Source organism: Leptosomus discolor, chromosome 1, assembly GCF_034619465.1.
Source record: "Leptosomus discolor isolate bLepDis1 chromosome 1, bLepDis1.hap2, whole genome shotgun sequence".
NCBI lineage: Eukaryota > Metazoa > Chordata > Aves > Leptosomiformes > Leptosomidae > Leptosomus > Leptosomus discolor.
The window spans coordinates 68,645,902-68,672,884 of NC_141391.1; the positions used below are offsets into that span (position 1 = coordinate 68,645,902).

The window sequence follows — 26,983 nt, forward strand, 5'->3', positions numbered from 1 at the left end:
CCTCCAGATTTAGGACAATTTATCTCTGATTCTCTTTTGTTTCTAGGTTTCAAAGTGCAATTTCCTTCAGAAACGAATATACTCATAATTCAGGTTGTCCACCCACCCACCCAGCTACTTGTCTCAGCTAGCCCAGTTGCTGGAAGGAACATATAAAGCAAGTTCATAGCTTGATTCTGGAGTGATATAATCTTTGCTTAATCCACTTAGTGTTTAAAAATGTAAATGTTAGCAGCTATCTCAAATATTAGAGCACTGCTCTCGTGGAGGTTGTATGCTCGAACATGGCACAAAGCAGTAATTGTACTCTTCTGGGAGACTGAAAGCCTTGCAGTGTCTGAGACCTGGAAAATGTAAAGAGTAATTTACATCTGCTAGGACTAAAGTGTTGTGACTGTGTCCCAAACATTTGCAATTTGAAACTGTAAAATCCCCAGGGCATATTATGTGCTGCAACAATGCCATTAAATATGTTGTATCATGCTAAAGAAACAATTTGTGCCTCCTTTTCCTGTCTCTTTTTTTTTCCCCCTTAGAAAGAAATCCAGTACATGAATATGTAACATTTGCTCTTATTCAAAGAAATGAAATAAATTAGCATGTGTGTTTGTAACAGAGATTGCAGCCTTTCTTTTCCCCAACCACTGTAACAGCACTTCAAATATAAATTTTGGCTTCTTCCTTGGGTTTAATGTCTTAAATCTGCAGTTTGCTTATCAAGAAGAAAAAGCAGACAGTGCTTTGTGCAGAAGGCAGTTCTGGGCTTTCTCATGGATCTGCAGGAACCAGCAAGGAAGGTGCAGCCCCAGTGTGCCAGCTGCCCACGCTGCTTGCCATCAGTTTGCTCCCTGGCTCTGCTTTTGGCTGCTCTGTCTAGATCTTTCCTGGACAAACATGATATAGTGGGGTCAAGTACTAAGTGGTGTGGACACAAGCCAGGCTACTGATCCCCAACCCTCTTTCATTTAGCAGTTGAGACGTAGCCCTCGGTTCCTCCGTGGGACGATTTCTCAGCAAGCCAAGAAGTGTCGAGGCTCAGACCGGGTTCCTTATCTTTCACAGATTTTTATAAATGTTTCAAGACCAGACTCCTTCATGCCATCAGTCTTCTCAAAGAGAGGAAAGAGCTGCGCAGTAAGGGTGTGTGGCACGCGTGTGTGTGTGAGTGCACGTGCACATCTCCCCCTCTCTTTTTTTAGACCTCTGGGCATCACTCTCATGTAACCGTTGTTCTGCTTATGAGCCCTTCTGTTCTTATTTTGGCAACACACATAAATATTTACTCATGTTCATAAACAATTACTGATTCTATCTTTTCAGGTAAAATACCAAGAGAGCATGGCTCACCTGGGTGAACGTAAATGGACTCACATGTTCCCTTTTCTGGTGGTAGGTATTTATGTGCACACAGGTCTCTTCAGCCTGCAAAGATAACTGCATTCTGCTTCGGTCTTTGCAAACATCTGTAAATTGTCATGGCACAGTTATAGATGACTTAGGGACTGAACCCTGAAGCAGTGATCCGTTTCCATTCTATAAAACACCTGGTGCTGCTTAAACTGAGGCTGCTGGGGAGGAGGGGGAAGGCAAAGCACCCGGGACAGAGCAGAGATGGCAGGTGATGGAACAGCCGATTAGCCTGGGTGTCACATGAAGCACAGCACTATCATGGTTGAGGCTCGAGGCAGTGCATTATCTCAGGTTGTTACAATTGTCCCTTGCAGTCATATTTATGAAGGCTCATTCGAGATGGGAGGAGCGAGGGTGCGAACTCAGGCATTCGCTGTGCTGGAGAGAGTGAGAATTAATAGGTCAGGAATAACGACCTTCAGTATTTTGAGGAGTGGCCGTGCCAACAAGCACAAATGTCAGTGCTCTGAGAAACCCTTAGAGGGACCAGGTTGCTGAAAACTCTATCTGCCTCCATCTCATGCAGTGGCACTGCTTCTGTTTCTGAGCTTTACGGGTGTTTCATGCTGCAATGTTGGCCCTGACGCCTTCTGAGCCATAGCAGCTGGGCAAGGAGAGGGGGTGAGGCATGGGGGACGAAGGCAGTGGAAGTGACGGTGCTCTGGGATGCTTTCTGGTGACAGGTCTCCCTGGTGTACTCCGCCAGCGCTGAATACTCCAACTGCGGCGAGAACGAATATTACAACCAGACCACTGGCATGTGCCACGACTGCCCCAAGTGCGAGCCGGGCGAAGAGCCTTACATGGTAATGTCAGCTTCTTCTGCTAGTAGGGGGACACATATTGAGCACCAGATGCAAAAAAACAAATGCTTTGTTACATGGCCATAATATACGGATAGGAGAGAAAATGGGCAAGGACAGAGATGCTTAAGCAGGAGTCCTCATGCCTGCGAGTGTGTCGTGGGAGTGAGGCACCGCGCGTATGCACACCGGTACATCACATCCCAGGAGCAGCCTGTCAAAAGTGATACTGTAGAAGCTGTAAGGTAAAAGTTTCACACACAGCCTCTGCCAGTGCAGTCTCCTCTCAATAGTTATTTAAAACCCGATGCTGCCATTCTGGCATGGTGTGATAAATCGGTTAGTCTGGCGTGCTCGTTGGCCCCCCATACCGAGAATTTAATTTTCCTCTCCCACTAAGATATTTTGGCACTAGAGGAAGTTGGATGCTTCTGCAACATTTTAAATTATAGTTCCTAAGTAACCATTTGATTTACAGCAGATAATTGTTGCTTATTAAAAAAATAAATTACTGAAATCCTGTTTGGTTTTAATGGGATAAACATCCTATTGCAAGAATTTCACGCAGTTGGTAGTCCTGAACAAGTACATTCGAATAATAACCAGTTTGTTTTAGTTTTACTTAATCTAGACGTAATGTTCAGCTGGGACATGTGAGTTCAGAAGTTACAAAATCTCATCCAAACATTGCCTTTTGTGATGTTCCCTCTGGCCTCTCCAGCCATGAAAGCAAGATTGCTGATACCCCTGCTGCAGCTGTGCTTCCCCTGGGATCTTCTTCTCTACTCTTCAATTTTCAGGTGGCTTTCTACCTGAGCAGCAGCTGAAATTCACTTCCATGACTTGCTAGAATATGATATTAACAGCTATGGGGGGGCAGTTTCAGGGAGTATAATGCTCCAGTTCCCCTTTTCCCTCTCCAGGACACAGAATGCTGGGTCCTTATATCCCTCCATGGCCTTTTTAGGACAGACCCTAAGGGACGAAATGACAGACTGCTTTGCCTTGGCATGACGTTGTGCCGCAAAGCCAACAGGCCAGGCTACGAACATTCCTTTTTGCTAGAAGCCATTGTGCAGTGTGAGCCTGCTTTTCAGTGACTTTGTGTTGTTGCAGACGTGTGGATACGGCACCAAAGATGAGGACTATGGCTGCATCCCCTGCCCTTCGGAGAAGTTTTCCAGAGGAGGTTACCAGATATGCAGGCGGCACAAAGACTGCGAGGGTTTTTTTCGAGCCACGGTCATGACACCTGGTGATCAGGAGAATGATGCAGAGTGTGGTCCTTGTCTCCCAGGGTAAGGGTTTAACTGTGGACTTTTGCTCTACCCAAGCCACTGCAAAATACTTTTATAATGTCAAAATCTCTGACAGCCTCTTTTCGTGTCCTAATTGACCGTAGGTACAATACTGGTGAATTATACTTTTCAGACTCTACTAAAACAGTACATTTAAGTGTTTCAAAAGCATTGGTGAATTTAGTAAATCAGAAGATGTCATTAATCTTACTGAAATCTCACTGAAGATACAACTGTTGGGAACAACTGGAAAAACTGAAACTTCTCTTACTGAAAGTGGAAAGGGAACATGTCATGTAGCCAAGCACAGATGTGCAGTGCCATTTCAGATGCTCTCAGAATTCCAGCCAGGCCTCCAGTTGCGGCTTCAGAGGGCTACCTTTTAAGTCCTGCGTCCTACGAACGAGGTCCATGAATATGCTTTGGATACCCTTTAGGGTCCATGCTGGCACTATGGCATGTTTAGGAACATAAAATATTTCCTCTCCAGATGTGATCAGCTGGCAGATTTGTCAGTAGTTGACAGCATTAGCTAACATAGCTGTTAGGTGAGATTTGGCAAGGCATTTTAGTCTCTCAGGGTCCTTTCTAGCCAACAGAATGGGGTCTAAAGATCTGCTAACATGGTGCGTGTGCTGTTATTAAAAGTCAAAACAAGTTCCAGGGCTGACTGAAGGGGCTTAAAATAGATGCTATTTATTAAGTCCATCTTTCAGTGGTCTCTTACATTCAGTGTAATTCTGATAGCAATGGCGAGAAAGGAATTGCCACAGTGAATATGTTAGCAATATATTCTTGTCTATATTACCTTTGAAAGTCTGCAAACTCAAGCATGCTTTTGCTTTCTCAATTTTTCTTTTTTTTTTTTTTTTTTTTTTTGTAGGGTGAGTAAATACCCTGAAACACAACCTCACCTCACATACCTTTTCAGTTTCTGCCAGTGTGCCTCTGGTTTAGAGAGTAATTCCTGCTGACATTTGGCTTTTGTGCAGTTTGCAGATGCTGTGTAACCCACACTACTCATAGTGCAGCAAACCCTCTTAAAGAGGCCCTGCAAGCTTCCAGGTTTATTATATCAGTGAGTCTGTGTGAAATTTTCACGGTTTACAAATAAAAAGGACTTGTCTAGCTGCCAGCTAAACAGACTGATGATGTGATTTGCAAAGGGCTCCCTCTTGACTTCCCCTCGTACATCATAAAGAGTAAGAAAGTTAAATAGTGGCCACAGTTGCTGTTTTGTAATTTTTGCCAGGACTAATGAGGTCACCCAGGTGGGAGCAGGGTGCTAGCTGAAAATAATCGGCTTGCACAGCTGGTGCTTGGGGAGTAATCTCAAAACACTGTGTTTGCACAGGTGTAACCTGTAGCAGAAATGGGCCTGCCGGAGTTTGGCTGTGTGCAGCTCTGTGTGTGATTCTCAGGTCCTGGGATAGTTTGGCAAAGCCAGCAGTTAAGGAGAAACACCCTCTTACTCCGAGCTTGAAGAGGTGAAATTCTCAAGATAAATGAAATATGGGCTAAAACAAGCTGTGAAGCTGCCTTCACTCCTCGTGCAACTTAGAGACCCCAGAGGTTGCTCCTGTGGTGGGGGAAATGCAGAGAGCTGGCGAGCAGTGCTGACCGACCAGCCACCCTTCCTTGTTGCCTCCAGTGGCACAGGGACAGCCAGGCATCCAGGCAAGTGGTAGCTGGCAGAGTGCTTCCTTTGGGCAGCAAACCTCAAAGAGCCCCTGAGTCAATGGCAGGGAAAAATTAAGTTTTCTGTTTTCAGAGGACTGTGCTGCAGACCTTCCCAAGGCAACAGCCCACGTGCTATGATTTATATTTAGGGGCATCTCACCCCTTTGTTATTTTTCACCAGCTCAATAAAGCAGCCTAAGGAAAAGATGAGCATGTGACACATTCTGAACTAAAGTTTTTAGGCAAAACACCGCCGAACTGGCAGCCTTTTCCCAGTGGCTACAAGTGTTTTCCTCTATCATTTGCCTTAAAATAGGTGCTGGATAATTATATGGTTTTTCTTCTCATTTTTCACTCTTCCTGATGATCAGTTTTAGGGAAGAAGGAAAACTTTGGTACAAGAGCATGGGTCATCCACTGCTTTTCTGTGTCCAGGTCCCTTCCATATAAAATATAGGTAACACTATTTGTCAGGCTTACAAGAAGTATGCAAAGGAAGAGTTTAAAGGCTTAGCTCCGAAGCTGTGATACTCAAAACTGAAGTTCAGCTGCCAGTGAGCTCTGGAGGCAGCTAGACAGTCCCTCCTGGACACTGTGGGCTGCATCCTCAGGTGCTTCCCAGAAGCTCTTCCATCATGGTAAATAGGACAGGTCAAGAATGTGGAAATTAGGTGCAACTCAGACTGTTTCCCTCAGTGGGATAATCCATTAGGTGTTCCTGGAGTGTGACTGGGATCACAACCAACTAGGAGCAGCCACAGCAGGTCAGAGCAAGGGTCCCTCTAGCCTGGTCATCTGTCTTCAGTAGCAGCCGTTAAGTGGAAATCCACAGAGAAGTAAAAACAGGCCAAGTGTATATGATACACATACCTCGTGCTGTCCTAGCACTGATTTCCAGCTCAGAGTAAGTCCTTAGTCTCGTCACAAGATGGAATTGCAAAGGGATCATTTTCTTTTAAAATGCAGTCAGAGATGCCTCCGCTACTGACACTTCCCTTTTTCATGTGTTTATCCATGATTACAGCAAATCCAGGTTCAATTATCTTCTCTGAAGTGTTTTAAGAGAAGGAATGAGCTCTTTCTTCTGTTTAGCCAGTGAATTTCTAATGGAATAAAGTCCCTCCCTGCAGTTCTGGATAAGACAGCAGATGCCTCCACCTATATGCTCATCACCTCCCTGTTGTCTCTCTGCAGACTGTCCCCTGCTGAGAAGAGCACCCCACACACAGCCCCTCACCCCAGTCCCAGGTGCCCTGGTCCCTGCAGGAGGGTAGACCTAACCTTGGGGCCAAGTCCCTGAATGTGACATGACACCACCAAGGCTAGCCCGAGATAAACCACCATGGTGTTAAGCAGGAAAACACTTCAGTTCATTATTCAGTCTAGCCTTTACTCTTTGATTTTACCTGTAACACTTCAAAATCTGAGCCTGGCAAGTGCTAAGGAAAGAGAAAGAATGAGTCTCATAGTGGACGAGTAAGATCGTGAAAATTCGTTAGTTCATTACCAGGCCACTTCTTCTCCATAGTTAGTGATATAAAGGAATCAGATATTTCCAACATTGCCTTTACTATTTGGTGCACTGCAAAGTAGCCAGAAACATAAATCTGTTACTGGTACATCATAGGGGTGAATCATTAATGAATGTTTGCAGCTGTAGAGCTTCCTGCTCACGTGAGTGAACAGTTGTTTGCCATAAACATTCTCTTCGGTTTTCTTTACACATACTCCACCATCCTGCATTGTGGTAAAACCCAAGAAATATTCCACCAGCATGATTTAATTAACTGTCAGAAGGGTTGCTTGTCTTTCCTAAATGACTGCGGCTATTAGACTGTGAATCCTAACTGTCCTGTATTTTTCTTTATAGATTTATATGTGTCTTTGGCCTGCCACTCTTTTTCTTTTTTTTTTTTTTTTTTTTTTTGTGGCTTGGAAGTTATTTCCTGATTGTTTATCAACTACTTCACAATCTAATGTTATGCAGGCCCCCCTAAGAAAGGAAAGATGAAGCTTTGCTCCTGAGAGAAGGGTAGCATGGCAGATATGGCACAAGAGAAATTTGAAGGGAAGAGTGACAGTGAGGACTTTAAAACCAGTGAGAAAGAAAGGAGGAATGTGCTCAGTTTTCCTGCTCTCAGGGGTACCACCAGGCCCCGTCCCCAGCTTGCATCTCTGCATATCCAATTTCCCGGACATATATATCCCTTATTTGTAGGCTGGGTCATTCATTAATGACCAACTGATTTTGATGGACAGTTTCAGCAGTAATTTCCTAACACCACATATGTTTTTCAGAAAAAACACACTGCACATGCATAGACGGGTACATAAGAGCAGAAAACAGATTCCCCATTGCATAAAGTGTTTATTTTGTTGACTACCTGTCTACATAGAATAGATTCTGAATTTATTCATTTATTCATTAAAATTTGTAGTGATTTACAAGTGATTTGTAAAGACATATCTGTAACATCAACTGTGTATGATTTTGATGTAATTTACATTAAGCTGCCTGTGGATCCAATTCTTGCATAACCAGTTACCTTATTGCCCCACTAACTTTATTAGCAGCCCGGAAGTTCAAATCATGAAAACTTTTCCTTCACGCTTTAATTCCACTATCAAGGACTAACTTATAAACCATACAGCAAGGAAGTAAAAAAAAAAAAAAAAAAAAAGTAAAACTTAATCCTGCTTTCCCTGTAAGTGTGGTGTTTTCCTGTATTTTTAATTCTGATTTGGCTCAGATTTGGTTCCAATGTTAAGGAGGTTATTCTTACGGTGTTTGCAAAGAAAATTAGCCAACCATACCCAAGTAGTGGTCTTGGCTGAAAGATGACTGCTTCAAAAAATATTATTTTGAAAAATCTTATTTCAGGGCATGCTGTAAACTGCAGCTTGAACTCAGCAGGGAGAATAATGTTGTTTTAGGCAATGATACTGCTTCTTGTCGTGTAGTCTTGATGGTTGATTAATTGCGTTTTAGAGGAAAGGAAGAAGAGAAACACTGTCTCTATTCAGGCAGTTTTTTTAAAAAAAAGAACAATCTTTGCATCAAATTGCATATAAAAGTTTTTTTAATATGATTTTATCTCAGTATAATTGGTTACTGCTGAACCATGCTCACTTGCAGCATATTAATTTACACTGTTTTGCCTCATCTTGCCCTTCATTTCAGTTATTACATGCTGGAAAACAGACCTCGCAACATATATGGGATGGTGTGCTACTCGTGCTTGTTGGCGCCTCCTAACACCAAGGAATGTAAGTGTTCTGCAATTTCTATGCATTTCATTTGGTTTTTGCTTGGACTCATCCGGAAGCTCAATATGAAGTCTTTCAGTGATGATTATTATGTTCAAATAATAAGTCCATCCCCAGTAAAGCAATTGCTGCTTCCAGCTAGCCTAGCCAACAGAAGGAGCAAATGCTGAAAATCTGGGGAGAGATCAGAACCTTTGATTTTAGGACCTGCTATTGTTCAGTTATGCTCCAGTTTTCATCTGTTAAGACATCCCATACAGGACTTATGGATACTTAAGCAGTAGGTGCAGGAAGTCACAAATCTGTGTATTTTTAAATTCAGTTTCAGTTCAGCTATGAAGAAAACATTGGACACATTGTGGATCCTGGTAGAAGTGCATCACACCTTTCCATATTCTTTAGTTTCAAAGTGATACAACGGTTGATGTTGGAGTGTGGTAGTCAGCACTGATAAGAGAGCTGATACTGTAGATTGCATTGACAGAAGAAGCTGTAGTTAGCTGACAAAACATGTACGCATGTGTGCGTAACACCCTAGCAGTACCTGTTCACTTTCATGCTGTCTGTGTGCAATGGCTTGCCCATCCTCATGCCATGGAGAGGAGGGACAGCCATGCACCAGCACTCTAATGCAGAGGCAAACATCCCCCTCTCCCAAAAAAAACCCCAGCTTTCTCCTTTAGGGGGTAAATAAGTGAGAAAAAGAAAAATCAGGTTCTCTCTGAATGACCCAACTACTTCGACAGCCAGTCAGAGAATCTGAAGCAGATCAGGAGAAAAAAACTTTTTAAAAAGCCACCCAGACAAAAATGGGCAGTCCCCCAGAGAAAGCTGATGCATCTAAAACCAAAATCCTCTCCACCTTTGTTCTTTTAAAAATCTTTATCATGAAAAAGAATTGCAACATTTTGCCTGCTTGATTTGAAAGCAGAGGTTGACACAAATGTCCCTAAGCATTTGTTTGTGTGCATAAACAGCAATTATTTAGTCCAGATGCTGCTAAACTGTGTGTCATTGGTGCTCTGCAAGCCGCTTCAAAGGAGGATAGGTCATGAACAGCTACCACTTTCCTAAACCACCAGAGCTCAGATGAGCCAGGGGATAACCACCACCTCACAGAGCAAGCCCCTGGTGAGTGGTAACAGCCTGGGTGCAGGCATCTCCCTAAATTGTCCTCATGAAAAGTGGCTGGTCTGTTGTACAGCCACTTACTCCACTTGGCTGCAGAAGCCCACCCGGTCCTGAAACGTGCCTGAGAAAGCGGGAGTGGGTGAAGGCAGGGTGAGCATGATTTTGGTGAGACAAGATCTGTGTTAGGAGGTGAGGTAAGGGTGCTAGGGAGGATCTGAATGTGAGATGTGGGAAGCAGGTGGAGAGGTAAATGAAAACATGAGGGTAGGAGTCTTGGTGGGAGATGAAGTTATACGGTAAGAGGTTGCGGACACACCTTCTGCATGTGTGTGCAGGCTGGAGGCCCCGTTGGTGGCAATACAACCATGCCTGCTGCTAGGCGATAGCCAGAAATTAATCCCTTCTTCAGCTCTGAATGTCTGCTCAAACACATGCTGAAATGGGTTTTTAGTAGTATCAAACATGTTGTAGCTTACTGATTTGGCAAGGAATTGCCAGAAGATCTTACAGCTATCACTGAATTCAAAAAACAAATCTTTGTCTTCTATAGGATACCTGGCAGATGTGCTCAGCTCTACAAGGAAAGTACAAATTGCACAACTGATTAACCACATGCAATTTTTAACTTGACAAACACAAGAATAAATACATATTATCTTTGGGAGGAATTTAGGCAGGTGCATAAACCAACAAATTGACTGGACACTAAGGTCAGAGAAAACATTAGTCCTAGAAAGTGTAAACATTACTGTTTTAATCAAGTCTCTTAAACCAACCATTTAATTGCAACCGTTCAAAAAGTGGGAAAGCTTCTTAAGATCCAAATCCCTCAAACCACTAAACTCAGGTAATTTGGTTTATGGTGTCTAAACCTCTGGACCCTGTTTTGAATGGCAGCTCCCTAATTCATAGGCAATAATTTGTACTCCAGATTGAAAATCAGCCTTGCTGCAGGAACCTCTTGAAAAGCTTGCTGTTGTTGTGGCAGACAGCATACAATCTGGTATTAGCAAATGATCTTTATCACAAGTTTCACTGTCATCAGATCATACCAGGCAGAGCAAAGAAAAGGTGACATGTCAGTCACGTGTACAACTGCATAATTTTTTGAGGTTTGTGTTTTCCAAACTCATGTAAGTGCTGCGCTCTGAGCACATAACCTTAATGCAAGCACGTGGTTTCTGTCATACGAAGGATAATGTCAGCTCTTTGGCAGGAATGGTTCTTCTATGCAGAACACCTTCTGTTTATTGGCTGGTGGAGGACCCAGAATGAGAATTCCAAATGGTCCCGGGAATCTTCTGTTCCTTTCTTGAGACTTCAAAATAGCATTAAACAGCATTCAGGAGCCTAAACCCCGCAATAAAAGGGCTGCCCTAGAACTACTTTTCTTCAAACACTCCTTCATACAGCACACCACTGGAGAAAGGTGACCCAACAGGTTGCAAGGAAACGATAATGGCAAATTACTTAAAAATAAGAAGCTAGGAGGTGACAAGATCTGGCTTTGCACTTCTAAACAGGAAAATGAGGGCAGATAAATCCCATTTCAGGCCTTTTTTAGGTCTGAGACAGTGTCGGAGGACAGTCATGCCCTACTTAGCTGGAAAAATACCTTGCTTGGGAAGTGCCTGGCCTGCATCTTACAGAGGGCCAGGAGGGCAGCAAAGTAGGGGGTATGTGCTGCTGCATTGAAATCTGCTCAGAGAATTTGCCTGGTGATACATTTTATCTGGCAGAAAAGTATTTGGGTTGATCAAAGGGTAAACAAATAGCTTTCAACTCCAAGAGCCCGCTGCGCAACTTTCATCTCCTACACAGTCAATAAACCCTGAAATGGCTGAGGAAACAAGATGAATACCCAGAGTGTCCCAGCATCTGGAAATATTAGCATGAAAAGCACTGGAAGTGAGAAAGAAATTCCCTGATGGGCCTGTGTCACCTTTTTTTTTTTTTTCCCTCTCAAGGGACTGGAGGCATAAATAGCACAAAATAGCATGGAAAAGAGGGGGAGGAGAGGGAGACATTTCACAGAGGTCAGAGATTTAATTGAGGCAAACATATCACCAGGTTAGAGTGTTGAAACTCTCTGGACTGGAGGATGGGAGCAACAGTTTTCTGCAGTCTGGGAGGAATACCAGGCTTCAGTGGCAACTTGTGGGCAATGGGCATGTACGGGGAAGGGGCTGTGCATATGTGAGCATAAGGGATGTGTTTTGTGTAGCAGGAAAGGCTTTTCTTACTGGGAAAAGGGTAAACATCACCATAAAGACTGCAATTTTTCATATCTTGTGCACTGTGAAACACCAGTGTAAGACTTCTGGGCTCTCAGCATGCAGCTCCCTCTAGGCTAATGTGTAGGAGCCCCAGGACTGGTCTGCTAAGCATGGAGGAGCACAACGTCAAAGCATCAAAGACTTGAGACTTTCACCTGTGCATGAAGGATCATGAGCCACCAGTGACCCCCGCTGACAGTAAACTGGGATATGATACCTCTGTGAAAAATAGCAGCACTGCAAGAAGTAGGGGAGGCAGGTTTCCTATGCAAATCAAATAACGAAGATAATGAGCACCAAACCACTTTAAGATGTGGCTTCCCACAGTTAATGGTGCTGGATTTTCTGTCGACACCTCTGGAATTGGAGTCACTTGAGGCCTCTGACTGTGCTGGGTGTTTTTATGGTGTTTTTTTTTTTTTTCTTTTATCCAGTGTAAAAGTATATGCAAAAGACAAAAGATTTAAACCTGCATGGAGCTTCTCTGGTAGAGAGATACAGTTACTGCTGGAAGACATTTTGTCTTTCAGCAGCTGCAATTCTTTATCAGTTTATGCATATTAACTCTGCTCTTCTCTTCAAACTTTGGTATACGTTCCAGTTCAAAATTGATGGAGGAAAACAAAATCAAACTTATTACAAATCTTGAACAACATTTACTTGTACTTACACAATTACATCAAATGTGCAAATCCTTATCCGCTTACAAATTCTTGATCTAGAGAACTTCAGCAGTTGATCGAGGGTTTTCTTTTTTCATCTGTATGTATTCACACACGTGCATGAGCACAAAATGCTGTTATTTCCTCTTACCTTTTTTTCTGGTCGTATACATGAAAGCAGATGCAATAACAAACCTGTGTAAGTTTTTAAGTCTAACACCTAGCATGATGGCTTAGGAAAATTAAAAACAAAACAAACCCGGGAAAATTACAAAGGAAAACAAATAATTATTTTTTAATTACCAGAGAATGAATAGCATCTAGAAACATAAAGGATCATTTTTATTGTTGTATCATTAGAACTTGGAAAAACAACTAAATAGATGAGATGGAACAATTGACTAACAGGCTGACGGCTTCATGTGATGAGCTGTGATCAGGGGATCACTTCCAACCCATGCAGTAAAGACAGAACTCAGCCTCCTTAATTGAATTGTTTAACACAAACAAGCCTAATGCCAAAAACACTTGTATTACTGAAAAATAATTATTTCAGAGGTTTTTTATTTTAACTCTCTATTCTTTGTAATATCACTGATTTTCTCTCCTTGCCAGTTTTGTCCTTGTGTAATACGATCAACATCAGGATTTTTTTTCCTTCTGTTTTGCATTATGCTTACAAATGAGTATGCTTGTTAGCTGAAGCTAACAAACTTTCTTTTCTTTTTATTTTTTTTGGGGGGGTTGTTTGATCTCTAAACACCCCATTCCTCTTCACATGTGGAATGGGAGAAATGTTGAAGTCAGTGCTTTATTGTTCACTGGTGGTATGGCCTAATTCTCACCCCCTTAGGGTTTGCCTATATTAGGAAAGGAACCTAATCTTAGGACAAAATTGTCCAGCCTCAGCCACATTCCTTCAGGAGAAAGTATCTGAGAAGCAAATATGGCGTTATGCTGTCTTCAGCTGCTGGGGAAGCTGGGCCCAGGTATCGCTCAGGAGGGCACCTGGTCCCAGTGCAGTTATCCTGAAAGAAAACTCTGATGGCTTTGATGTTTTCACCTGTGCCAGAGCTGCAGCTCCCACAGTGAGCACTACCCGCCCATGGGAGACGTTGCAGGTTTCTGCAGCATCTCTCTGCCCTGGCTCACGAGCTGCAAAACCTGCAGAGCTGCAGCTTTCCACAACTTGTTCAGTCTGGCCAGGGGAAATGGGAGAGAGGCTCCTTGCCAGGTCCATTCTCTTCCTTTCAATGCTCTGAAGCCACCATAGTGAGGTTTAAGTGACAATTATCCCCTTCGTGTTGCACAGAGAAAGAGGTGGTAACACTGAGTTCCTGGACATAGGCTTATTCATGAAGCGTGTGCCTATGGCCTTGCAGTACTGCACGTGATTACAGCTCCCAGTGAATCCTAAATAAAACTTCAATAGATGCAAATAAATGATCAGGCTAAGGCCATGTGGCCTATAATAGCCACCACTTCCCTGCCCCAGAAAAATAAAAGGAAAGAGGAAATAAAATAGTCAAAGACATTAAGAGAGCACAACAGAATAAAATATTTCCTTTTATTTGTCTGAACAGTAGTGATTACTGACAGTGAGAATGACCAGATCAAAAACAAAAGAACTTTTTCCATTTTTAGAAGCGTTAATCTCAGGAATTAATTTACCTCATGCTCTTCCTGGTTTAATAGCTACCTACACTAACTGAAGTATCTACCTATGGCTCCAGGAAACATGGGAGTAACTTGTCTTATAGTATTCTGTATGTCCTCTGAAAATAAAAGGCAGTAAAATAAAAAGCAGTCAGGCAATTCTCCGTTGTCTAAGATATGCTCTGTTATTAGTGATTTGCAATACTTCCGGAGTTAATGTTTGACTACTGAAGAGATATGTGGAATCCTTGGAGAGGGGCTTTGCTTTGACTGCTGCTTCAGCTTCCATGACTTTCCAAGTGCACAGGGTTTCCATTTGAAGCATTGTCTCCTTAGGTTTGAAAACAAACCTTTCATATAAGTACCTGAATAAAAATTTATATTAATTTGGAAATTCTGATATGTGCTTTCTACATATCTAGGACTTTATTTATGACTAGATTTAGTTATAATCCAGTGTTTGATTACTTTGTCAGCCATAAATGGTCTACATTTATTGAATTTCAACTCAACATAATTTATTTTTCATCTCCAGGCTGCTAGTTATTTATTTGCATGTGTGCTTTATCTTACTTCGCTCCTTTAAAACAGTCTCAGTGATGGCACTCATAGCTCGGCTGGCAGTAACAAGTATGCATTGCCATTCATAAATGGACCATGGCTGTGAGAAGAGGGATGCATCAGGAGAAAGCAAGCTGTGCTCAATGTCAAGAAATAGATACATACACAAAGACATTTTTAGAATACTTCTTATTTCAGGGTCACTCTGATAGTCTGTTATATACAAATTTGGGGTATTTTTATAATATGTTATTAAGCATCAAATCAGCTTCAAAAAAGCTGTTGCTAGCTATGAGTAGCAGTCCTTTGCATGGACCAGTAAGCTGACATGCACAGCAACATATGTCAGGAGCACATATTGTCTCCCACTGCACCAGATTTTATTCACTCACACTTGCAAGGGGCATGTTGGTAAAACCTGCCCTCCCTGCACCCTCCTCCTCTCACAAATCTGGTAGTTTTGTTTGTCACTTCTTACTGTAAGTTTGTCTCAAGATATGAACAACTGTAATAGTCCTGTTACACAAAGCAGAGAGGTTCTTTGAAACAAAGAAAAAATTTTATTGCCTAGTGTTTGTTCACTATGAAGACAAAAGTTTGGCTGCATGGCAATTTGAGTTAAAGCTATCTTTTGAGTTAAGAAAACCCCAAACATTCAAATGTGAATACAAATTCAATTGTTCCTTTGAACACTAAGTATGTGGGTTTTTAATGAAATTGTATTTAGACTCCAATAAAGTTATAACTAAGTTACAGTTTTTGAATAAAAACATTTATAACACAAAAGCTGACCAACCTTCAGTGATCAACTTCTTTCCTAATGTCTTTATCACATTCCCACAATATTACTTGCAGGTGTCTAGGAATATAAACCACTTTTTGCACAGCTATATTACAGCCATCAGTCTTTTTTTTTGTGCTTAAAAATAGAGTTGTTTCCGTATGTTGTGCTCTAGCACCTTAGAATGTCTCTGCCTGAGCTATATATAAGTCTTTATAGATTATGTAAGTGTCATCTATATTGGAACTAGAATTAATAATGTGATCAGGATGCAAAACTGGATGTGCACAGGAACAGCTGACATTGCAGTCATGGAGTACTGCGGGATGGGGAAAAAGGAGCAGCCATGAGTTCTGTTTCTTTTTGCTCACACAAAACTGATATGAACTGAACTTCTGCAGAAGCTGGCATTTTTGGTTCCTCTCGTAGTGCAGGTGCACGAATTGGCACTTTCTTCTAAGCCACATCTAAAGAAAAATCTTGGCTCGTAATGGATATGTCAAATTATTAAATTTGATAATAGGCTTAAAACATGCATAACGGCCAACTCCCACCTAGGCATATGTAAAAGGCCATCACGTTCTAGCGCCAGCCTTGATTTTGCCATGACAGGCATTACATAATAAATGAGGTGGCCTCGTTCCCATGCAAAGGAAGTTCTGCACGTAGGCTCTGGAGCTGAAGGTGCATGGGAGAGGCCCCTCTGTGTGTTTGTGTGTGTGTGTGCACACAGTGTGGGTAACAAGCCATACTCTGATGTGGGGTAGAGCTGGCTGAAGCGTAATGATGATGCTGAATGAAGAATGGATGACCTTCCTCCTTACTGTTCCTGTGCAAAGTGCTGCTGCATGACTTCCCACCTTGGAAGGTTCTACTTCCTTTCACAGACAGGTCAAAAACATGAGGTTCACAATACCAAACGATTGATAGATTGATCAGGCAGAAATACTTCAATGACTACATATTTCAGATGAAAGAAAAGAGAGAGACGACAGTTTGATCAAACTTGCTCATGGAGGAGGCGAGCTGGAGCTTGTTAGAGAACTCCACGCAGACAAAGCAGCACAGCATGCCTGTGTTAACTGAAAGGCAGTGTCAGAAAAGCTATTGTTGACTTGTTGCAGCTTGCAAGGACTGCACAGAATTACAATCAGCTGTAATTGGATTTGCCAGGGGGACTGCAAGAATAGGCATAAGCCCGGTAGTTGTGGACATGAAGGAAAGTATTGGGCTACAGTTTTGGCCATTTACTAAATTTCCTCTGTTGTCCAGCCATAATGAGTAAATACAGGGGTCAAGACAACGAATAATTCAATTTAGTTCTGTGAAGAATTGCTGAAAATTTAGCAAATTACCTGTCTTCAATCTCCACTATATGCAGATGACATCTTCATCTACTGATGCTATATGGTCTACTGCTGTATTGCAGCTTCTGGAGTTCATAACTAGTTTTTCTTAGAAGGAAGTCTGCCACAGAGAAGGGACCAGAGGCAAGACTTACGTAATCTGCCTGTCATTTACATCATATGAAAAGTATCTGAATTAACAAATTAGTATATTTAAAAATTTATGAAAACATTTCTTCACTTTGAATAAGACCCCACAATTACAATAAACTAATCCATTTCCTTCCAAGAAATGAGGTTTGAAAGAAGTTTTACCATTGTTAAAGAAAATTTGTTTTGAAGACATCTGTAACTCATACTTTGTGGACACTTCAAGTGTACAAAGCTCATTCACTACATGCAGCCATGTTTTATGTTAGGTAATACTTTTTTTTTTTTTTTCTTTTTAGAGAACAGTTCTCTTAATTTGAAGCATATATATATTACTTTGTTCTTAACCATGGAACATTTCTCAGACCATTCCAGACCACTTAATTTCCTGTCAAGTTTACCTGGTGTGTTTAACTTCTCAGAATTTTTACTAGGTCAAAAGAATGGCACAGTTAGTTCTCAGCTGCTCTAGTGCCAAACCAGCTTGTGGAGCCATGTGCTGCATGTGCACGTTACCAAATGACTAGCACAGTCTTTTGCCTTAGGTCTGCTGATTTTAATTATCACTGGACTTTTTCCATGGACAGCTAATACGAAGCAGGAGGGATTTCATACCGCCTCCAAGCCAGAAGATGTTTTTCAGTGTCTGTCAATAGTAGTTGTTTGCATTACCTGCTTCCCAATGATATTAAAATTTATTTGAAAATGAAGAGAATGTTTTCTCCCAACCTTAGTGTTTTTATTCTGTATTGGAATGCTATGCCAACACCATCCTCTATGAAAGCACTCCCACCAACAGCCTTATTCACAATGATATGCAGTATTGCCCAGTATTGTCAAAATATGTTAATTTATGACTTGGTTCACTGCTTTGAAAACTTGTTGTATGACACCATGTGAAAGATTAATGTTAACTTTTAAACTTAAATGTAGAATTCAGACATGGAAACCCCTATTGGACAATCTCACTCTTCTGACAGCATAAAGTATTCCTTTAAGTTCTTCATTTCACTGTTTTTGTGGATTTCCCCCCTCCCCAGAATATAGACATGGACTGACAGGGGAAGTCATAAGAAACGTACTGCCCAGACAGATTGCAGGAAATTTTAATATTCCCTTTTGTGATAGCTCCAGGGAACAGAAAGGCCATCAGCACTATTATTTGTCACCTTTCCTAGGTTTTCCTGTGGGGTCGTGAGGGTTTGCATACTGTCGGAGTTTCATGATAATCCTGCTCTTGAGGGATGCTTGTGAGAAGCACTAATTTGATGAATCTGCCAGCTGGGACTTGGGGTCTGCAGTTGCAAATAATGGAGTGGGGGCTGTAAACAGTTTGAGTCATCAGCTGGATCCTGGAATACTTTCTGCTAGCCAGGATAAATCTGTAATACGGGAATCTAGTATAACTGTTGGTCCTGCCTGTGTCTGAAGATGCTTGGGTTTCTTCTGGGCTCATAACTGTTCAGGAGCTTTGGCTGCTTCCACTGCCTCTAGATGTTAAACAAAAATGTAGTCTGTAACACAATTTTCAATGCGTCAGAAATGGTTATTAGGATTAGTCACATTTCAAAAAGTGACGAGTTCATAGATTCTTTGCTAATGAATGAGAAATGCAATCAAGCTAAGTGAAGGCTCAGTTTACCTAGGCCAAATATTCCTTTGACTGGACAAAGTAACTGTAGAAATTTATGGTATTTCTGTTTATATTGCAGGTGCAGGGGCTACCTCTGGCATTTCAGCCATTTTCCCAAGTACCTCTGGCACAAGCACCTTCTCACCTTACCAGCATGCTCACAAAGGTAAGAATGCATTCACAGATTTAATTTAGCAGTTTGTTTTGCAAATGGCATCGGCAAAGTGCAACCAAACTGAAAATATCTATTGCAAATTTCATCGCCACTATTTCCTGATTTCTAAAACTGCTATTAAAAATAATTCAGAATGAATTTTTACTTCTTGGTTAATCGATACCACTGTTTTAGTCAGATGGACTTAAAATGGATTTGAACTGTACTCAGTAATGCCAGCAATAAATTCATCTTGTTATTTGTAGCCACACAGAAATGTCACTATGTCTCAGCAAATCTTAGCTTAGACTGGTGAAAATAATTTATTGTGCAAATATGGTCAGTCTCTTACTGAGCTAGCGTAAGCAGTTCTCCAGCATGATTATTAGGTTTTAAAAATATGTGAACCTGAGAAGACACAACAGGAAAGATGCAGTTAATGAGGTACTGATAATGCTGACCTTCCTGGTATTGTCTGGAAACAGGATCGTGAGGATCATGTTTTCAGAAAAATTAAAGTATTCATGCATTTTAGCCTATCTGTCATTTTCTGCATCCTTTTGTGGTCTTTTGCATCCAAATTCTGCTTCTGAATACCTTTTCACACACCTTATTTTAAATTCACATTCTAGCTATGCTGTGTTTTAAGGCTCTATTAGAAAAACATCAGTTCTTCTACATGTGCATTGAGTTCTTTTTACTGCGAAGATTTCAGGCAGCCATAGCTATCAACAGTCATTTTAGCTCTCACCCCTTCTGTTTGTTTATTATTTTTTTTTCTTTTCACTGCCATTTCCCAGAATACAGCGTTAGGAAATCTGCTACTCTTAGTTATGTAGCTTCCTATATTATTAGCAGGTAATTTCATTTCCTACTTCTTTGTATCTGATTGACCATGCCAATAAATATTTTTTGTGAACACTGTTAACCAGTTAGTGCAGCATAAATGTCACAGTTTTGAAAAACTGTTAATTAGTTTGCCTTTGAGATGAAACACTAAGCTTTTCAATGCTTAACAAGGAACCAAGACTCAGATCAGCTACAGGAGTGTGCAAAATTTAAGTGTGGAGCAGACTGCAAACTGTTAACTCTTCTCTGATCCTAAGAGTTGACCCTTTATGAAAACATTTTTTTGTTTATTCCAGCAGATCTTTCAGGACAAGGACATCTGGCTACAGCTCTTATAATTGCAATGTCTACCATCTTCATAATGGCTATTGCCATTGTCCTCATCATCATGTTTTACATTGTGAAAACAAAACCTTCTGCTCAAGGTAATTGTTCAGCACATCAAATTTTAGCTGCAAATGTTATTTTTAGATAGCCTCTGAGAATAATTAGTGTTATACTATTCTATTCTAGCCTGTTGCAAGAGCCACTCAGTAAAAAATGTCGAAGCTCAGGCTAACACACAAGAAGAGAAGAAAGAAGTGCAAGGTATAAGTTGCTTTAAGTTTACTTTTTCTGTCCAAGACAAGATTGAGTTTAAATACTCTTAATGCATTTTTCTTAATTACAATTCCTCCTTTGAATTGACCACGTCAGTTTAGTAAAGAATTGTGTATAATAGTTTTTGTACTTCCAGAATGTCACTTAAGCCTCCGATAGCAATCAGAAAGGTAGCGGAGAGATTTATGTTTGCAGTAGGGTTGCCAGCAGAACCAGCTCTTGAGACAAAACACTGGTTTGGAAACTCATTGCCAACTTAAATTTCTCTAATTGTTGTTCTACAGATAATGTTGTGATATTCTCTGAGAAAGAAGAGTTTGAAAAACTTACAGCAACTCCAGCTAAGGCTGTTAAAAGGTGGGTAAAAAATAAACATACTTCCAGTTAGACTGAAGCGGGGGAGGGACACAGTTACCATTCATCCTGGCACAAAGGAATACTTGAAGAATAAATTAGATGGGTATGCTAGTCATTTTCTGCAGCAGGGAAAAAACTAGACACTTTAGTAGGCTTCTTTCCCCTCCAGCTTCTAAGAGAGGATGGCAGACGTTACCAAAGAGGAACCTGTGTCCTCCCCACTCCATCTGTGACCACTTCATCCACTCTTGGGGCTCCATCTCCTCTTTCGAGTGGTGCATTTTTGGGATCTGAGTGCTGCTCTCACGTACATGCCTTGCGTAAGGTTTCCCTTCACTTCTAGGCAGGAGGAGTAAAAATAGCTGCCCCAGGCCTTAAGGAAACTCCTTGTCCATAGTGTCATCTGGGTGGCACGGTGTGATCGTTTTCCTCACCTTGTGTCTGCTGGCAGGCAAACCTGGCTGGGTAATACAATTAAGGTGGGCTAAACACTCTCCTCAGGTGGAAAATCCCTCTGTAAAAGGATTCTTGCAAGCTATCCACGACTGTGTAACTTCGTGAGCATTGTACATACATACACCTTGGGCAGGTGAATGCAGTTACATTCACAGGATTTAGGAGGAAAGGCATTTTAAAGAATGGAAGACACTTTTATTCCATTACTCGAGGATAGCAAAAAGGAGATGATTGGAGTCAACCCATGAAAGACTTCACTAAGATAACTGTACCCTTCATTTTACAGTGAAAATGATGCATCTTCTGAGAATGAACGACTTTTAAGCCGTAGTATGGATAGTGATGAAGAAGCTGCAGTTGACAAACAAGGGACTCCAGAGAGATGCTTGTTATCTTTAGTGCATTTGGCCAGAGATAAATCTTCTACAAGCAATAAATCAACTGGGGTAAGGCTATTTTGAGATTTATAAATTGATAGGATTTTTCTGTGTTGTTTTTTGGTAAGAAAACAATATACAAACTATCACCCCTCAAAATGCATTATAGTGCAGACCAGACTAATTTACAAGAGCTTCTCCAGACAAGTTTATTATAGAATCCTCTTTGCATAGTGATGTATACGTACATATGTACTGCTCAGGGCTGAGAAAACAAATTTACTACAAGAGTAATAACCTTGCTTTTTTGAGTATTACATTTTATAGTCTTAATGAAAGAAAAAACAAGTAACAGCGAGTCCCTAACATAGCTAATGCTAATATCACTAACCCAAACACTAAATTTACCACAGAAAATCCAAGATAGAAAAATAACATGGCAGCATGGCTGGATTCATATGACAGCATAGCATCTGAGCACCTTGACCCAGTAGCATCGGTATTTCCACGACACACACTTTTCAATAATATCCAGTGTTGTGCTTGGTTTTCATGTATAATTCTGAAAAACACACACGTACTTTGAAGGTCACTCCTGTGCTCTGAAGAACACTGTAAATCCACTGTTTTGCTATGGAAGGCCTTCGCTTCTTCCTGCTGAGCGTGCACTGCTCATGGGATTTTATCTCGCTTGTAGTATTTCAAGGCATAGTTAAGGCCACACCTCACCCACACAGCTTTCTGGTTTATATTAACACAAAACTATCCTTAAAAAGAAGGTGTCTGCTCAGATATTTTTAATGTTTTCAGTACTTCAAATATAATTTTAAAATGGCAATATCTAGGACAAAATCGCATCATTAATGTCAAACTTCAGATATCTTTTAAATATAGTAAGGTTTGAAAATGCATCTTTTCACGTTTGCATGTTTTAAATTGTTGGGATGGTTCAGCTCAAACTTTCTGAAATAGCTCATTTTTCAGCTGAGACCAAACACATAAAGTCTCAGAGAAATATTTTTGTAGCTATAGACTGTTATGACCATCTGAAAATACCTTGCCACTCCAACGCTCGCATTTCACAATCCAGTTTTCTGAGGTCTCGCTAAATATCCAACTTTATCGTACCTCTATATGCACTGGCTTGAAATTCAATAATACAAGTGGGGTAGGCACGAAATCAGAACATTTAATAAGTAGCTTACCTTCTAAAGACCATGTATAGCAGGTATATTCTCCAGAGTGATTTAGATAGATAGCTCATAAGCACACCTGAAGCATGAGCTATTCCTTCCAGACCTTCTGTTCTAACATACTCCTCACAGGCTGAACCCTGCTGACAAGGCTGAAGACAAACTTTTCAATGAAAGTGCAGATTGCATCAAGATCCTCTGCTAATAGCTAAGATTTCACAATTAACCCAGTGCCAGAAGTTGGAAAAGCAGTAAGTTGCTTCAGGCTGGAGATTAAGTAACATTTCTAGTACAGGAAAGAGTATTAAGTAGCTATTGGACAAGGGCAAAGAAAATTAGAGGCTTGCTCTTAAACTAAGTCTGCTCCTTCCTCGTTAAAACAAAAAAACATACAATGAGCTATCACACAGAGAATTGCCAGGCTCAATTTTACCTGTTTGCTTTCAGCATAAGCTGTACAAATCCCCCATCTTCTGTCTGTGGTTAAAAAAAAAAAAAAAAGAGCAGCATAAATCTTGATGGGCATGAAGTTATTTAACCTCTCTCCTTGCCTTAAAAATGAGAGGAGAATGAAAATAAGCATCCAATAGTTGGCTTAGGAGGAGTTTTCATAAATCTTATTAAAAGAAAATTTCCTGTTTACAAGATTCTAAACCAGCTAATACAAGCCTACAATAGCAACACAATCTATTAAGCACATGTAAATTATACCAAAAATATGTGAACAACAATCAGTGCCTGCATGGCATTGCCATGCGACACAACACACTTGCACAGTGTCTGTGCCTGCGAGACAGGCTTCGGGTGGAGCAGCCACTTTGTGGTCTCCAGCTGCAAGTCTATTAATCCAAGTCATTGATGTGTCTTGCCCTTTAGAGCCCAAATAAAATGAGGAAAATCTTTCCACAAAACAAAATACTGAAAGCAGAGGGTTTTTTCTAGCCTGTTTTGCAGTGAAAAGTGGCAAATTTGTGGAGGTAATGCTAGAGTCCTATCAAAAAGACAGCTTTTCAGAAAGCTCAGTCCTAATGAGAGCTGGCAGAGGGATGACAATTCCAGTCCCTGAGAACTCATGACATTTTGACATTTGTTTTCACTCCACATTGAACCCAAAGCCAAACCTTGAGAATATTTTTGCTAAGTGAAACTGTATCAAAATGTCCATTTTCAGCTTGGAAAATGTCAGATTTTCAGTCTGAGTTTCTTTCTTGTCAAAAATGACTAGAGCAACAAGGACCTCAGATTTTCCCCGTCCCAAGCTTCACTGATTTTTTTTTTTTTTAAAGCTATCTGTAAAACGTTTCAGATTCAACCATGCAATATAGCATGGAAGAAAATACAGTTAATTAGTAACGCACTAAGCAGTTCTACATCAAATGACAGAAAGGAAGATCCCCTCCTCTACAGTCATCTTAGATTACAGGAAGAAGGCAATTTCAATCTGAATTTAATTCTCTGTGACCAATCCTGTCCTGGTTTACCTGGACATCCCTGCATTAATTGCCTGCATGCGTGGTATTGGATTTGTCAGAAGTTTTCTTCAGTCTAAAAGAGACATATAACATACAAACACTCAGAGAAGACAAGTAATTGATTTAAAAAAAAGACTAGAAGATGGAAAGAAAGATCTCTAGCAATGGAAAGTGAAATCAGAAATAGGTTTATGTTTCACAGAATAATTGCTGTGCCCTTTTCTTTGAGTCGTCAAAAACGACCCTTGAGGACACACGTGATAACCCCTGGCACCATGGAATTAAGATCTCCCACAGGTTTTCCACTGCTGCCTGCTAATTGTTTACTCCTGTGACTGAAAAATTAATGAAATAAAACTCTTCCCATTTAGATTCAAAGTCGAAGGAAGAAGATACTTGATGTGTACGCTAACGTATGCGACGTTGCGGAAGGTGAGTGTACAAAACTTGCACTTGCACCAACAGCACAAAATTAGATCACAAGCGTTTGCTATAAACTAAGAATGGCCTCCACCTTCCTGTGGAAAGGAGCAAGTCCCAGTCCAGAAACGACAGTCTGTAGGCAGCTTTGTGCTCACTTCCCTGGAAGCCCCATGGTACCCTGACCCCAGAGCTGTCCAGGTTGGACTTGGGCTGGAGCACACCAGGGCTCCTCTCCAGGTGTGTACATGGGCTTCCCTCCTGTGGAGAGGAGGAAGGGTAGTGCCAGGTTGTGTTGGCACACAGGCCAAGTTGAGGAAAAGCACTCTCGCATTCCCCATCTAGAGGAAACCTGTGCAATTTATTTGTTTAGTCCTTGGATAATGGATAGAAACTAGTTCCAAATATGAAAGTGCAATTTGGAGAGGGTCAGGACTGAGAGTAAGACACAAGTCTCAACCTATTCTGCTTCTCTAAATGCTGTCCTACCTCTCATCATAAAAAGTGGAGTTTCCAAGTTTTAAGTTTTTTAACCCTCTTTAGCACTTGACTATCTAAACTGTTTTAGTAGAAGAGACATGAATGTCCCTACAGAACAGGGGACATGACTGCGTTTACACACACACTCTTTGTGCGTACATGTGCCTATGAGTTTTCTGCGGTTCTTCCACAAAATTACTGCTGTTGAGCATGAAGCAGGAAAGCTACAGAAGCAAAAGACTGGTTTTGGAAAAATGCCATAGCTGATTCTCTCCTCTATTCTGTGACCATGAATACATAGAAAAAGTGTCCAGGCAAAAATAGCTTTTTCCCCACAGGATGAATGTTAAATCCTCCCTAGAGATTCAGTGATAGTAACGACAATCAAGCACTTGCAGGGACTTCTATTCTTGCGAGCATCTGGCATCATTGCTTCACCTCACTTCTCACATTCCTACAAGGGCAACTTTCAATTACAGAGATGTTACAGCAGCTGCTGGTGACAGACTCAGGGAAGCGTCAAAGCTGTCTCTCGAGCTCAAACACTGTGCCTGACATGCAGAGGTGTATTAATGGAGCTGCTCACTAGGGATATGGTTGCAATATACTTTTTCTAACAGCTAGTGAATCGTTGAAGGAAGGGGCAGTGCCATGGGAATTCGTACAACACACCTAACGCTTCTTTCCCAGACAACTTTTTAGCCTAATTATTGTACCCTTCTCGCACTAGAAAGAATGAATTCAGTATTATACAGTAATAACTTTGGAGCTACACATACCTACCATGGACTATCACTTAAAGATTTTAGCTGTACTTATTGCTAACAGAATATACTATAGTACTTTAATAAATGTCTTGAATAGTCAAGGCTCATGCACAGAGGCAGCTGACAATCAGCACCTATTTTTTGCAGGTCTGAGCCCTACGGAGCTGCCATTTGATTGCCTGGAGAAGACCAGCCGGATGCTCAGCTCGACCTACAACACAGAAAAAGCCATAGTGAAAACGTGGCGTCACCTTGCCGAGAGCTTTGGACTGAAGAGAGATGAGATAGGTGGTATGACAGACGGCATGCAGCTATTTGATCGCATCAGCACAGCAGGTTACAGCATCCCAGAACTGCTAACCAAACTGGTGCAAATCGAGCGGTTGGATGCTGTTGAATCCTTGTGTGCGGATATTCTGGAGTGGGCACAAGCAATGCCTGCTCCTGAACCAGCAGGGACATCCTGACACGCCTGCCTGGGACCCATGCATCCACATCACCCGCAAGAACCATGGTTCCCGCAAGCACCACGTCAAAGACTTTGGACAAAAGACCGTTGATGTTTCTTCTACATAATTGCTCCGGATAACCAACGGGAAGCTCTTCTCTTTGACTTCTAAGAAAAGTGAAGTTACACATCTACCAAAACAAGAGCAGAAATATCCCAAGAAGCTTGGTATGAAACATGTCATTAAAAATGATCGTGTTAAACAGTTACTGATAATAAGTGGACACACAAACATCCATTTTGTGGTCTGTGTGTATGTGCAGATAACCTGCAGATACCCACCCTGCCTGGCCTTCAAGAAAGCCATTGAATTGCTTTCTGAAAATATTCCTGTCTCTTAGGGCTCCATTCAACTGTTTAATAGTTATGGTCAAAAGCAGTACCACAGCTACAGTATCAATACACATTAGGCACGTACATTTCTATTGGCCCTAGCACATTTAATATGCAACCAGTTTCATTTTCTGTACTTACTATGGGTTTGTTGAATCTAGAAGTAGGTGCATACGCGTATAGACACAGCCCGCAGACTAACTAACTACACTATGTGAAAAAAAGAGTCAACACCATATAGAGATTGAAGTGCTTCAAAACACTGTACATAATGCATGTAAATGCACTCTAGGTCCATACTGACATTTCAGAAATTGTAAATTAAAACTGCTGTCTGGCTGAGGACAAGCTGGTTTGCAAGTG

At 41.2% G+C, this 26,983-nt stretch overlaps 1 protein-coding gene across 1 annotated transcript; it reads left to right on the forward strand.

The window, feature by feature from the left end:
* The first annotated feature begins 1,326 nt into the window (after positions 1-1,326).
* On the forward strand, positions 1,327-26,246 carry EDAR (ectodysplasin A receptor). The gene is made up of 11 exons (XM_009958860.2): positions 1,327-1,389; positions 2,094-2,216; positions 3,330-3,511; positions 8,373-8,458; positions 18,734-18,820; positions 19,954-20,082; positions 20,171-20,245; positions 20,542-20,614; positions 21,357-21,516; positions 24,484-24,544; positions 25,927-26,246. Exons 1-11 carry the CDS (start codon positions 1,339-1,341, stop codon positions 26,244-26,246), a joined length of 1,347 nt encoding a protein of 448 aa, XP_009957162.1. The 5' UTR covers positions 1,327-1,338.
* The last annotated feature ends 737 nt before the right edge of the window (positions 26,247-26,983 follow it).

What these genes read in the sequence shown, in the direction of transcription:
- EDAR (XM_009958860.2), top strand. Translation starts at nt 1,339, where the DNA reads ATGGCTCACCTGGGTGAACGTAAATGGACTCACATGTTCCCTTTTCTG. An exon ending in GCCTCCTAACACCAAGGAAT is followed by an intron (nt 8,459 to 18,733) that starts GTAAGTGTTCTG and finishes TTTATATTGCAG; the next exon opens with GTGCAGGGGCTACCTCTGGC. An exon ending in AGAGAAGAAAGAAGTGCAAG is followed by an intron (nt 20,246 to 20,541) that starts GTATAAGTTGCT and finishes GTTGTTCTACAG; the next exon opens with ATAATGTTGTGATATTCTCT.